The 14,723-nt window shown below is 37.0% G+C and overlaps 1 protein-coding gene across 6 annotated transcripts in view; it reads left to right on the top strand.

Moving 5' to 3' along the window:
* CLYBL (citramalyl-CoA lyase) overlaps positions 1-14,723 on the top strand; it is a 170,410-nt gene that overhangs the window by 145,646 nt on the left and 10,041 nt on the right. For 4 of the 6 annotated variants that reach the window (XM_061349302.1, XM_061349301.1, XM_061349299.1 and 1 more), the window contains 4 exons: positions 327-428; positions 2,208-2,301; positions 3,687-3,854; positions 8,971-9,095. In XM_061349302.1, the coding sequence (XP_061205286.1) occupies positions 327-428; positions 2,208-2,301; positions 3,687-3,854; positions 8,971-9,095 (489 nt within the window). Of the gene's footprint in view, positions 1-326; positions 429-2,207; positions 2,302-3,686; positions 3,855-8,970; positions 9,096-11,304; positions 11,361-14,723 lie in introns of all 6 variants that reach the window. The other 2 variants (XR_009724879.1, XM_061349300.1) reach the window with 1 other exon arrangement.

Raw genomic sequence — 14,723 nt, 5'->3', positions numbered from 1 at the left:
AAACCGGACCTCAGGTACAGCAGCACTTCATTGTTTTCCAGGGCCCGCGGATTTGCATTTCACTAAGCCAGGGTGAGAGGTGCTAAGCCTGGATGTTTTTTTTCTTGCAAACCAGACTCCAAACACAGAAATGTATGGGAATGCTGCGGTTTCAAATCACAGGCCTCGTTAAAAGCTGGTTTCATTTTTTTAATTACAAGTTTTTGGGGTGGGGAGGGGTGTAGTTACAGGCAGGTGAAAATTTAATGCATTATATAGACATGTAAACTGTTCTGAGGTCTGGTTTCTTTCCTCTCTCTCTGATAGCTCACACTGTCTAATTTTAGTTTTCAGACAAATTCTTACATCACCTAAAAGGCCGAACACTTGTAGAACCAATGAATTTTATCCCCTTTGTGGAAACTGCAGTGGGCTTGCTCAATTTTAAGGTAAGCAGGTCTTGAAGCATTCATATTTTGCCATCTCAGCAAACTAGGATAAGCAAAATAGTTCCCAGTCTCCCCCTAATTTCATCAGAGGTCAAAAAATACTAAACGTATTGTTCAATCCCCCAAAACATTTGCACATTGAACTGTCATGTTTGTAATGTAAAGGCCTTCATAAATTCAAATTATTTCAGTGACAGAACAGTTTCAGATAATCCATGTCAAATAACAAAACCTCTCTACATTACTGTTATTTTTAGCACACTTGGACTGGACTTCTCCAAAGATTTGGAATACTCACAGTGTTGCAATGCACTTAGCTATTTAGTAGCTATCGAACTTGACTTTTGTATAACACTTAACTTTAGGAAAAAGGATTAATCATCATTTCACTATTTCTAAAAGCTGGCATCTTTATCATGGTTTTTACTAATAAGGTTAGAACAAAATTTCATGTTACTGTTTTCTGAGTGTTTAATGTTAAGATTAGAGGTATACTTAACTTTGAAAATAGGAACTATCCAAAGAACATGCTCCTTTTTCAGGGTAGTTTAAGACCAAATCTTATTTTTAAAGTGCATTTTAACATAAATTTCTTCTGAAACTTTACTTTCAGGCCCAGGTTTTTCAGAAAGGCAAGGCAGTGTAGTAATGAAACGGAAGATCTCATGCATGCACCAGCAATTCAGCTTTCCCCTCCCAAGCTCTAAGGGAAAGTTTCGGTCCAGCTGAGGGGACACACATCAGAAGTACCTCCAGAAGTACCGGCAGCCCTCACGGGCAGCCTGCTCGTTTGATACAGCCATTTATCTTACAGCACACTCTAACGTATCTGGAAACATAATAAAGCAGTAACCAAATAGACATGCTCCTGTCCTGTGTGCATACGCAGAATTACATCATATTTTAAAGTGGCTGAGTTTTTCCTTCACCTATAGTATTTTATACTGGATTTTTTAATATTGCAGTTCCTGATGTTGGCAGGAGAGCTGCCTTTTAAAACGCTCTATTAAAGAATAATTTCTTGTCCCACCAGCTGATGTAGAAGAACACGCATTAGTAGAGCTGGTAATTACATCCGTCCCTCGCCACATACCTTAGCCTTAAAAAATATCAGTATACACCAAACACTGATATAAAACAGCCATATTTTGGAAATGGACTTTTTCATATAACAGCTACAGCAGCAAAATCTGTCATGCTTTTATTTTAATACTTTTCTGCAGCACTTGTTGAATTTTTAACCTCCTTAGCTAAACTGAGTTATATGCAGCAGAAGACTTTAAATTGTCAATCCTACAAGGAATCCTTATATCCCATAAGTAGTCTACAACCATTTTAAATAGCTCATATTATTTTTCAATGACAGATATTCTCATCTGTCTTTCTGTATTACATGTCAAACTAATCAAATTCAAACTTTTTTGTTTGCTTTTAAGCAGTATTTGACAAATGTTGTTTTTCATATTGTGATATAAATATCTGCAGTAAGGATCACAGTAATACCCAGGGCATTATGTCAACCAGAAGATAGGGAATGTGCTATAAGGTCCTGTATTTACATTGTCTAGGCATACAGGTGCTTAGGGAAAAATAATGTTTTCTCTTTTACTGAGTCATTTTAAAGCATTGTGCATGGTCGAGCACCTACAGTGGCTTTGCTATGTAATAGAAGCAATTTTAGCTGAAGGATTTTGGTAACACCGAGTTGCTGTAATAACCTCTGTGGTCGCTCTGCATCCTGCATTTCTGTAGAAATTAATACTCTGTTCCCATTTGAAGGCTGTCTGTGAAGAAGCACTGAGAAGAGGATCCCAGGTTGGCTTTCATTTGGACGCAGTCGTCTTTGGAGGAGAGGATTTCCGTGCCAGCATAGGTTGTTACCTGTGTGTTTACTAGAAATGTTAACGTATTCCGTTTGCATTGGAGAAGCCACATGTGATTTATGGCCATCGCTTTTTGGACAGCAATAATTAAAGTAATGACAACACTTGATTCTGCATTTTACATTTGCACTTTTCTCGATTTTTTTCAATGCAGAATGTGTCACTGGCAAATTAAAACGTGGTCCCTGTATGCCTCAGGGCACTGACACTTTCTTATCCTTCTTGCTACGCAGTATCAAAAATTAATGAAAATAATAATAATTTTAAAAAACCACAAAAAAAACCCAAACCTGTTGAATAACTGAAATGATTTAAAAATATGCTATCCATAAGAAACATATGTGTGCTTTTAAGAACTACATTTATAGTCCTACAATTTGGTGGCTTCTTCATCATCAATTTATAGACAATTATTAGTCAGGCTTTTAACATCGTGCACAAATGCTCTTCTGATAAATTTGCTCTAATAAATTTACTTTAAGTATGTCCCATGTCAATGCAGTCATGTAGTCATATGGAAGCACTATTAGCCTTCCTCAAAAATAAAATCTATTTCATGATTTCTTTTATAAGCAGCTGCTTAGCTTCTTACTGATCTGATTCAATTTAAATATAAAAGTGCAGAGCTATCAATATTTGAATTAAAAATTAGGACACTCATGTAAAAATTAGCATTGCCTTACTACTGGAAATCTGTGTCTAAATAGTGATACTAAGGAAAGGGAAATTATTATTATTATTATTATTATTTCACACCAGCCTTCACATGTGCATGGTGCTTAGCTGGTGCCCTATGTGCACATAAAGTCTCGTGAATACTTTTGTTCCTTCTCAGAAGTCATCTACCATTATTTTTCATCCAAATACTAAAACTTAAATATTCAGCTTAGGACATCAGTTGTGACAAGAATCTGAACCAAGGAAAGTTCAATTCTATTCTCAGTGTGAATGTTTTAGCCATTTAGTTGTATCCAGTATATCAATTTCTATAAAGCTTCTCTTACTCTAATGCTTCTCACTGTACATACAGTAAATAATATAATCAATTAATTACTTCAAGTTAGTCCTAAAGCAGAAGTCCTTACCAGCCAAAATTTCCACTGACTTCAGGCTTATAACTTCTGATTGGAACTAAATCAAAATATGAATTTTATAAGCCAGAGTTTAAAGTGATTATTTTTTAATTTTTGCTAAAGTATCTTTTTTTTTTTCTCAGAAGAGTATTATTTTGACAATATAGCCTCACCCCCCATTTTGCTTTCTAAAATGGTTAAATGAAAACTCAAACTTCCCTTTTTTTTTACATAAGAAATATTTAAAATAGAAAGGCCAAAAATACTCATCAGCTTTTCACTGTTTTGAATTATTTTCATAGGTGCAACAAGCAGTAAGGAAACTCATGATATTTTATATGCCAGGCAAAAAATAGTAGTCACAGCAAAGGCATTTGGCCTTCAAGCAATAGACCTTGTTTACATTGATTTCCGAGATGAAGATGGGCTCCGCAGGCAATCAAGAGAAGCTGCCTCAATGGGATTCACTGGTATGGCTTTCTGATGATGTCTCAAAATAATGCATATCTTCTGCCATTTAAATATATTGCTACATTTACTGTCACTTAGACAAATAATTTGTTTTCTATTTCAGGTCATTTAGATGTTACTGAAAAAAAATCAGTAATACCTGAGTCTTCTGTGTTTATTACCACCTTTAAAATTGTGGCTGGAAATTTTGCCTGAAAAGTCACAGGCTGCTTTTTAAAACCGCATCCCACGAAGTGTGTGACTGTGTTTGAAGAGAAGTTGGGGTACGGGCTGTGCAGTGGGGAAGGCAGTACTATACTCTGCAGTGTCCACTCCATGACTGCTTTTTAAAACATTTGGATCCCTTTCTCCTATTTTTTTTAAGCAGAAGTTGTTAAAAAGTACTTTTTAGGTGAGGGAGTTGAGAAGCAAATCTTGTATGCTAATTGCTAGGGCAAAGTTATTTTCTTATTATTTTCTTTGATTTCTTTTTCACCTCCTGGCTCCTCTCCTAGTAAGTGCTGGTGACACCTACGGGTACTGGCAGACAGCAAGAGCAGGACGCTCCTCGCCTCATGGTCCTGTAATGCAGCCTGTTACCCCTCTGACTAGCGTACCAGACCACTTGGACACCCCAGTGGGACAGCACAGCCACCAAAGCTTGGGGTTTTGCAATAGAAATCAGACATTTGACAAATGCATTAAAGAATTCTAGCATATAGGTTGAACATTTCACATTATTTGTCTCAGACCGTCAGTCAGGATATATGTATGGTAATAGTACACCTTTTAGGTTTTTGTTACCAAAAGCATGGGTCCTGGCAATGCCATCTAGCAAACTATATTTTTACAGTTAGTGGTATATGACAGTTTAATACACCAAGCAAAAAAACAAGTGTTCTTTTAAGCGATCTCTGCATGCCAGTGAAAGAATAGCAATCAGTGCTCTTCAGTGCAAACTCTGCTTTACTGCTTGTTGAGCTTCAACATTCGCAAAACTAGATCTTGTTTCAGAGGCAAACCATTTAGCTCCTCACAGCTACATTATCCACATCCATGTGGACTTACACCCTTCATTTGACTGTGATTGAAGTTGGGAAAACAATAGAGCTCCTGAATAGTAGCACCTGCTGATGGCTGCCTAATCTTGACCAATATTTCCTAGCTTAAGCAAAAGCTTGATTTTTTGCAAAAAACGAAACACCTGAACCTCCTGTTGACAGAAGATGGAGTTGCAGTTGCCTACCACCTTTGAGAGCACTCTTTCTGAACACTTAATGTGGATTTAAATACTTAAGTTGGGCTCACAATTTAGGAAATTTAGAAATCCTCAGCATAAACAATGCTGACGGTGGTTTGAACTCCACTGACTTTACAGTGGAAGTTGTCTGACATCAGGGTAGTGTCCATATAGGAGACAAATTAAAAAGTCATATGTAGCAGTTTAGGATGTAAATGGAACTTTTAACTCAGCCATAGATATTCCTTGCCTTTCCATATGAGGAGTAAAGGTCTGTAAAAGGTACAGACTTCGTTAAGGTGAACTCACAGCTCTTGCTCTTTGCCTCCTGCCTTTCCACAACTATCATTAACACATTTCCAAAATCCCACAGACATCCTGACAACCAGTCTGACCATAATTAGAGGTGGGACAATATTGACTTTCCTGATCTGGTGGCCAAAAAAAAAAAAAAAAAAAATTTAATAATAAAAGAAAAATGTTTAAGTCAAAACAAAAGAGCATTTTCCATATTTTTTGTAAAAATAGAAAAAAAAGGTTTGAAGTCTATCCAAAATGTTTTACTTGTTCTTTTGTTTCTTTTGCTTTCAGTTTATCTAATGCTTTTATAATTTTTTTTGTTTGTTTTGATTAAAATAAAATGTCATTTCAAAATTGAAAGCAAAAACTTTTAGTTCCAAAAGCATGTAAATGAAACATTTTTACATTTCCAATTTAATATTAATCACATTAAATCACAAATGGGTCTTAGATTAATCCATAACCTTGCATAAAGCAGAACTCTGCAGAGCATATTTGTCACTGACAGTGCTCTGATACCATGAGAGTAAAATACTGAAATAGTGTTTTAATAACAAGTTCAAAACACGTGATTCTTGTTATTTTTAAATATTTAAGATCTCTTCCTACTTCTTTTTCACAAAGAATCAAAATCACTGAAATCAACAGGACTAAAACAAGATTAGTATTGCCAATTACTCTCTTAGCTGGAGAACGCACATCTATTTGCACACATAGGACCAAATTCACCACCCTCAAAACTAATGCAAATCCAAAATACTCAGCAAAGTTCTATGTCCCTAGATTTCTCCATGTTCAGATTTAGACCAATGGAACTTGCGTAATGTAATCAAATAGTCAAGGTGAAACAAGCAAAGTGACTTAACAAAAAATTTACCAGCTATTTAGTTACTATTGTAACCCTCATTGCTTATTATGTCAGTTTTCTTTTCCAGTAATCTTAGAAGCAGCCTGTTTTCCCTTCAGTGAGTGTGTTTACATAAAATAAAATGTTTTCAAATGTAATTTAGCCAGATGATTAGATCTTTTATATGTATATTTATATATTTATATATATTTATATATATATATATTGGAGGAGTATATGTATATAGACACATATGCATACACACCCAGCGTGATGTTTTACTATACCAGAACCAGCGGACTTACTTAGTGTGTTGCCTACATAAATGGTCATCACTTTTAGGAATATTTATGTAAAAAATTAAGTAAACTTTGCCATTAGCTTCAACATCTGACTTAGTAATTATAGAAAGTCCTGTGCTACATGCTGAGAAGCCAGATATAAATACGAAACACTATAGGTTTCCTCTCCTTTTGCAGTCTTTTGTAGAAGACTGAAACGACACCATCATACAGTTACCTAAAAGACTTGACAGGTATTGATTTAAAGCACAATATATCAAGTGGTACTGTAAAAAGGATTTCATGGTCATAAATTTTAATGTCTTCCAATTTTGCACTCTCTCAGGAACTTGTCAATAACAACAATTCTGTTTAAAATATTTGCTTCATTCCTGCATGGCATTATGTCTATTATACAGATATTTGGATACATAAGCTGTGACAAAAATCAACTGAATGCTGTGAATCAAAATTGCATTATATTCTTTGTAAATTGTGCAGTAGTGTTTTAATAACAGAAGGTATAGCTTACTGCTACAGACATCTCTATCAAAAATAGATTTTTTAGAGAAATACTTTACACTTTAAAAAAATTGTGGATAAATGTTTTTAATTTTGTTATAATTGTAGACTGACCTTAAATATGATTTAAAATATATTCTACATTTTTCCCAGAAAGTTGCTTCTTAGGATTTTGCAGGAATTATTCCCTTCAGTTTTAGAATGAGCAGTTTAGCTAGGGAGAATTTGTTGTATTACAAATAAGTAAAATCGTAATGTTATTAATGGTGAATTTGATTAAATTGACTAAAAAAACTTTGATTAGACTTAATGTAAAACACATTAGTTAAGAAAATTTGTTTCCATGTAATTTCTCCTAGAAAATGTAGTTCTTGCTGAGTTTAAAGCTTTTACCTATTTTTAAGCTTTTTTTTTTAACAGTTATGACATTGAAATGTCAAATTGAATATTTGAATGCCCATAAGATCATAAACTACAGGTTGTTTAATAGGAAATATAATAAAATTGAGCTACTTATGGCTTTTTAGCTGAGAAACATGCAACACTAAAATAATTATTATTTCTTTGCTCTAAATTATGTTATGATGCTGCATCCCCAGGTTTTGTTTGTACTCCAGGCTATCAGTCAGACCCACTGCAGTCTGATAAAAGTAATCCCAGGGTTTTCTTCAGTGGTCATTTCATTTAAAATAGGTGTATCTATCTCTGCAGTCATACGTGAAACTTCTTCGACCAAGTGATGGGATGATTTCTAATGTACAGCTGGTTTAATGGCAGAAAGAACATGGGAGCAGACCCCGTTGTGCCAGGAAGCCTCCCTAGCTCCTGGTGTTGCAAACTTTTCCTTGTGTGCAAAAATCTCTCTCCTGTGAGAGGCTGCAGCGTGCAGTGGGATGGGATGGAGCGGGTGGCTGTGGGACCCTCCATGTGAAGGAGACTGCTCACTCAGTGGCAGGTTTGCAGGATCAGGCTCATCCATCTAACTAGTTTTGTTATCTTGCACAGTCATTTATTCCATGGGAAGCTGGGAGTTACAGTAGCTTTTCTTTATTGAAACACTTTGAAACCAAAGTGCAGAAATCACACACATCTGTGAAATTCCCATAGAAATGAACTAATAATGTCAAATGTTACATTTCTAAAACTGTCAAACAAATTAGATCTATATTTGTTTTAAGGTAGCTATATACAATAACAGATTAAAACGGATTATGTGGCTGTCTATTCACATTTGAAAATCTCTAGTAAAAAAAAAAGCAACATCTATTTTTATTTTCTTAACGCATGTTTATGCAAGACAGGATTAAAAAAAGTACTTCATAAAACCTCAGGGCATCACTGATAGTTGTTTAATATACCAGTGACTACATAAATGTTGCAATCTGCCTGCAACTGCTAACTATTACAACAATTTAAACAACACTGAGGATTTTATGATGCTAAGCCAATACTGAAAATTTAGAGCATGATCCTTATGTGACTGGTAACTTTTCAGTCCTACAAATCTTTTACCATCTTCTTCAGATCTCATTTTCTGAACACATTTTAATGTAATTTATTTAAGAGTGTCTGTAGCTGTTATTTCTACAGTTATATTCGGAGATGCATTATACTTAAGTGTTATTGACTGCCCTGAACAAAAATTGCACCTGAAACGACTAAGAGAAGATGTATGAATTGAAATGGGGAGGGAGGAGAAAGAATTGTAGGTTCTTTCAAACTATATTGAATGCAAGCATAGCTCAAGATATTTTAATTCTTAAAACAATCTGGCTAAAGGCTATCTGCCTGTTGTCCAGTTTAAAGAATTAAAGAAACCAGGTAAAATAATTAGTTAAAGAGCAAGAAAGTCTGCGAGGCGTATGAGAGCCTCAAGTGGTTGGAACATTTTGCTTGAACATCTGTTTGTCGATGCATGATTCTGGTGTTATTAATCTTCTTTGTAGGTAAGCAGGTGATTCACCCCAACCAAATTGCTGTTGTCCAGGAACAGTTCTCTCCGAGCCCTGAAAAAATAAAGTGGGCACAAGAACTGATTTCTGCTTTTGAAGAACATCAGCGATTAGGCAAGGTAAATATTTTGTTAATATGCCATAATGGAATCCAAATTTGAATAATATTTAAGATTTAGAAAGATTGGTGATGGTTCTTTGCATTTGTCTCATGAAGTATGCTGTAACTGAGAATAGTGCTCATGAAATCTGTGTCTCGATATAGTGTGTATATTTATTATAAATATGTCACTTCCCAATATACTTACAAATAGACCAGCTATCTTTTTCTTTCCCCTTCCATTTTAACTTTTATTCTTTGATTGCACAGCCTTTTGAGTACCTGCATATGTCTACAGCATCGGTGAATTAAAACCGCTTCTCCATTATCCCTCAGAATCACGGTGTTACTGTCATAGGAAATTACTTGCGATCAAAAGGCAGGTAGCCTGGCAGACAACTCAGACTGCTTCTGCAGACATCATTTATGGAAAGAAATAAACAGATTAGAAAGTGTTGGTTTTCTTAAAAATCTCTGTGTTGGTAAGCCTGTTTCACTTCTGGGAGTTTGATCCTGCAAACATCCCCAGTAGTGAGTGAATTTACTTTTGAGCAGAACTGCTTGCAGACCGTGCTTCTTAATCATTAAAAATGGGAATGTTTTATGTGCATTTGTACCAATTGCTGGACCTGAAATTTGGATAGAGGAGAAAGCAAATTAACACTAGAATATGATTGTTCCTAATTTAGTGCATCATTGAGTCTCACGTTTCCTGCTCTGTGGGTTTCTGCTATGTAAATATTGCGGTGGTGATGCACAATCTGTCTCCACTTTGTGCCAGTAATACTTAAATTAGGGGTCGCCTGAAGGAAGATTTTATGCTAGTTGCGGCATTGTCAGTTAATTATCTTAAAGGTTATTTGCTATAATCCAGTTTGCCTCTTTTTGAAAGAAAAAAAAGTTGCAGCTAAATATGTTTATCTTAGTTGCAGCCAAGCCTGGGCTAGTTAAAAAGCAAAATCCCAATGTCAGTACAGATGAGCAGGAATGGTTCACATGTGCTCATGTGGCATTCAAACAAGAGACAAATCTCTTTGGTAGTGAAGTTCTTATATAAGGCTGTGCATAGGGTCTCATTTTCTCTGGTGCTATATAAAGGTTTTCTGTGCATTTCTTCACTTTCCGGTGGGTAGAAATACATTGTGGTGCCTGCCTTCCCTGTTCCCCTGTATGTTTGATACTGCAGATGTTATGCATTAAAAACACTTAAAAGGTCACAGCAAAAATGATGCTTTCATCTCAAGGTAAAAGTGTGAGAAGATATTTGCTATTACTCTGCCCTTCTCTTTGCTAGCCCATCGCACCCCCTCTGTAGTACCCGAGTGTTTCCAATACATCCATGACTACGGTATTTGGGTACTGTCCTGAGCAGTTATTTCAGTGTCACTATTAGGATGCTGTGTGCCTGTATCTATTGTGTTACCTTGAGTTTGAAATGCAGCTGTCTTCATGCAAAGAATTTAGAAACAGAAAATGTATGACTGGTTTTGCCCATTATTCCGATTTACAAAGCTTGGCTCTCTTACAAAACACATCGTTATAATACTACTTGTGCAAATGTGTAGGCAGATAAGTGCAGAAAGAAAAGTCAAACAACATACACGGCCAAATATTGCTTATTTTCATGATAACACCATTCATTCAGCTGAATTTATTGTCAGAAACTCAGCTAAGGAATACCCCTGTCGTAGGAACAATTGATGGACTGAATTTAATTCTACTCCCACTTCACACAATTGTGAAGCCAAACACATTAAATATTAAATCACTCTGTATTAGGCAAGCATTAGTCTTCGGATTTGTTTTGAAGTTACTATTTTACTGATATAATCCTGGTTTCTTGCATATATCAGCCATTTGGAGGGGGTTGTTTGGGTTTGGGGATTTTTTTTTATTCGTAAAGGCTTCTAAAATAGGGTATAAGCTTCTAAAATGAGCTGCAAGATCTGCTGAGGGTCTATGGCTTGGGCTATTTTTTTTTAACCAACCAGGTTGCATGCTTCATATATTTTTGCATATAGCCATCTATCAACAAAAAAGGACTGGCAGGTTAATACACGAACTTCTGGATCTTGTACCACTGACATATTGCTGGGCTTCACAGTAAAACTGGAAAAACAGTTTTCCATGTAGTGCTGCAAACTTCTTAACCAAGTTTGCAATTTGGTATTATAAATGTGTCAGTAAGAAGAGCTTGGACAGCCTGATTACTCGGTTTTTTTCCAAAGCAAACATCTCTCACTGAGGGATCCTCTTGCTCCACATCCTAGCGACATGCTAAAATGTAAGTAACAACTCTTCCCTTACCACCTCCTGACAAATATTCCACACAGCGGCTTTAGTAATCCTCGTGTCCTAATGAAACACCTCTTCTGTTTTCCTTTTACTTTTATTATATTAAAGCGTTCATGTCAGTAAGACTAAAAATATAGCTGTGGTTAATATGGTTGAGACTTGCATGGGTTTGCCATGTTATTAATCAGAGTTGAAAGCCTGGAAAAAATAATGTGAGGGATTTGTGCAGCTGTTTGTGTGGTAGATAAGTTACTGGTCTGCAGTCTCTAGGATCATAGTTTGTTTTTAATTGGGTTTAAAGTTTGATGCCCTTACTCAACAATATTTTATATTAAAATACAGTAATAAGCTTTTATAATCTATTCCAGTTTGAGAGCTACAATTGCCGTAATGTTCTTTCTTTGAGAGAAGGCTTCATTCTGGAGGCTGAAATGCTTTGACACAGTAGCCCCCAAATGTGAGTACCAAGGTCAGGAAAAATTAGGATCTTGAATAAGTGTTGCTGAATTGGAGATGCTGTGGCAGTCTCCAAACAGAAGGAAATTAGAGAACCAACCAGCTAGCCAAAAGTATTTGGGGTTACCTCATAGAGATAGTCCTGTTTGAGGGATTGTTTCAGTTTGGCTTCTAGGTTGTTTTGGTCATAGGGTTGGGGGAGTTATTTAGTATTTCTAATCTGACTGAGAAATAGCATATCTAGGAAATAAATCACATCCTTGTATTTTGGACAATTAGAAGACAATTGTTGAAAAAGTACATTTTGTATTCTGTACAATTGTTTATTAAGTGCTCTTTTGTCTGGAACTTTGGGATCTAAAAAAAGAAAAGTATTATTTCCATCTCATTTCAATATTTTTTCCAATGGAATTTTATTGCTAGGGGGTATGATTTTTTAATTTAAAAAATCAGCCTAAAGAAAGCAAGCATAGCTGTTGGGAAAGTCTAAATACAAGATGAATGTCCAAGTGTATTCAAAATTAAAAAGAAGGGTAATAAACATTGTTCTGGTAGTGTAAAGGGCAGTTTAAAGCAAAAGTTACTAGGTTATTTCAAGGAAAACATCTGACTTTTATCAGTGAAGGTACAATAGTCTTTACTATATAAGTGACTCCTCCATTTACATTACAAATACACTGGATACAGGAATATAATTTATTCTGTATGTAGTTAGTGTTTATATATGAAAAGAAAGTAAGACATTGCAAATGCATTTCTGAGCCCTTGCACTTGTAAATACATCAGGCACCATATAATTATTATGATAGGATCTTACTGAATTGTCTGGTCTTTAAATAAGATTCAGACAGAAAGAAAAGCAGAAGAGGAAAGTAAGAGGTTGCTTACACATTTAAATTATGTACTAATTTATAAATGCTTTCAAAGCACCTGCACATTGAACCAGGGAACAGCTAAATGCTGCCACCAAAGTTGCCAGTCAGGTAAAGATTATTGAGAGTTAAGGTAAGTAATTCACAAACCCAAGCTGCAAATATGGGTTGGATATTTTAGATCCCACCAGACAAAATAAAAGCAGTATCTGTACATGCCACATATGAATGCACAGAGTGCTTCTAAGAAGACCTTTAACATATGTTTCTTGCCTTATATTCTGTGCCATTGTATATCAAGTTCCCAGCAGCCGAGGGATAATATATATGAACTCCAGTGATTTGACGAACTGTACAGTTTGGTTTATGGATCTTTCTAGGATTATGAAAAATCTCAGGAATGCATTTATTTACACAGCATCTACCCAACAAAGGAATGGAAATTTCCAGCAGTGGCTCCCTTACAGTGCTCTTTGTTTAGGAAAAGCTACCCCAAGACACTGTATCTTGGAGACGATGCACCCTTGTGCTTGGGCCAGATCCAGCTCCCACTGCTGCCGGGGGAGGTCTCTCCCCGCTGCCCTCCCTCTCCCAGCAGTGACACAGCCCCCACGAAGGCTCTCCACGTACAACCCCAGCCACAAGGGATCCATCCCATCCCAATCCAGCCCATGAGTACTGGGAGGGCATGACTGTTTACCAAGGGCAGCAGGCTTATCTGGGCTGCCTCCTGGGATGGATGCACTGGATCATCCTTCTGGCATCAGGCAGTGTGGGACCCCAACAACCTACAGGGCTTGTATCATGTTTTATAGGACATTATATATCGGGCCTTTACATGGACCTGTGGGTGAGGGAGCAGCCCAGTTCCCTTCTCCCATTACCCAGGACAGGCTGCAGACAGAGATTTGAGGTGCTACAAACCATCAGCCAGCAGTACAGGGTACCTCTATGCATGCTGGGCTGCAGCACTGTCAGCCCTCGCTCTGAGGATCCAGGGCATTTGCTGTCATTTATGTTAATTAAGCAGTGTATATTCCTCATGCTGCAGAGTGGGGGATTCAGGGATTTGTGATAAATTGCCACCCTTTATGAGCTTCAGCCTTAAGAAGTATAGGCTCAGGTCCATCTCTCTGCAAGGATGGAAAGGGCTGGTGAGATATAAACAACATAACATGTGGGCCATGTTATATTATTTATCTTTTTTAAAACTGCCCAAGCGAAATTTTAATGTGAAAACTGATGAATAAATGGAGATCAAAGGAGCTCATATTGGTACTTTAAAGTTTCTCTGTAGAATTTTAGTATTTGAAAAATATTATATTTTAGAAATGTGGTTTGTGTCACAGTTGGCTTTTCTGTTAGAAAGATCCATCTGGGGCAAATTTCAAACCTTTACAACAGAGCATAAGGGGCTGTAATAGCTAATTGCTTGCGCTATACTGGTTCCTATGCTGGTGCAATCAGTCCTGAGGGAGTTATGCCAGGTGGGGAGAGAAGGAGACAGATTTCACTATGCGGGGCTGCAAAAGCTCCTAAGCAGGGCAGAAACTCATACAAAACATTTTCTTGCCAAGTCCCCCCTTCCACTCCCCAGCAGGCTTTTGGTGGCTCTTAATCTGTTTTCCTCCACTCATTAAAGACCTGTGTCCAAAACTCAGGGGGAGAAGGACTTGGAAGGCGCTTTGACATTTCCCACTAGGAGAAGCTTCTCCACGAGCTGGGAGCAGAAAGATGGATGCTGTGCCCCTCCATAGCCTTTCCACCTGGAAGTAGCTTCTGGAGGAGGCAGCTCCTGACCCAGGGGATATGAGCCCTGCAGAGGGTATGGGTTGGCACCTCTCTGGGTTTCTCCTCAGCAAGGCACAACCCCCTTATCCTTGTCAGTTCACAGAGGTGCATGCAGGCATTGGCTAAGAGAGAGTAAATGCTGTTGTTTTTGGAAGGGCCATGCCACACCAGCATGCTCCCAATGCAGTCAATGCTTTTTTGCAAGCATGGGGTGAGGAGACCCATTGCTGCAG

Source organism: Neopsephotus bourkii, unplaced genomic scaffold (assembly GCF_033783945.1).
Source record: "Neopsephotus bourkii isolate Nb327-2 ecotype Australia unplaced genomic scaffold, CSIRO-AGI_Nbou_v1 NB_398, whole genome shotgun sequence".
In the NCBI taxonomy this organism is placed as follows: Eukaryota; Metazoa; Chordata; class Aves; order Psittaciformes; family Psittacidae; genus Neopsephotus; species Neopsephotus bourkii.
This window is presented reverse-complemented; position numbering and strand designations above follow the sequence as displayed.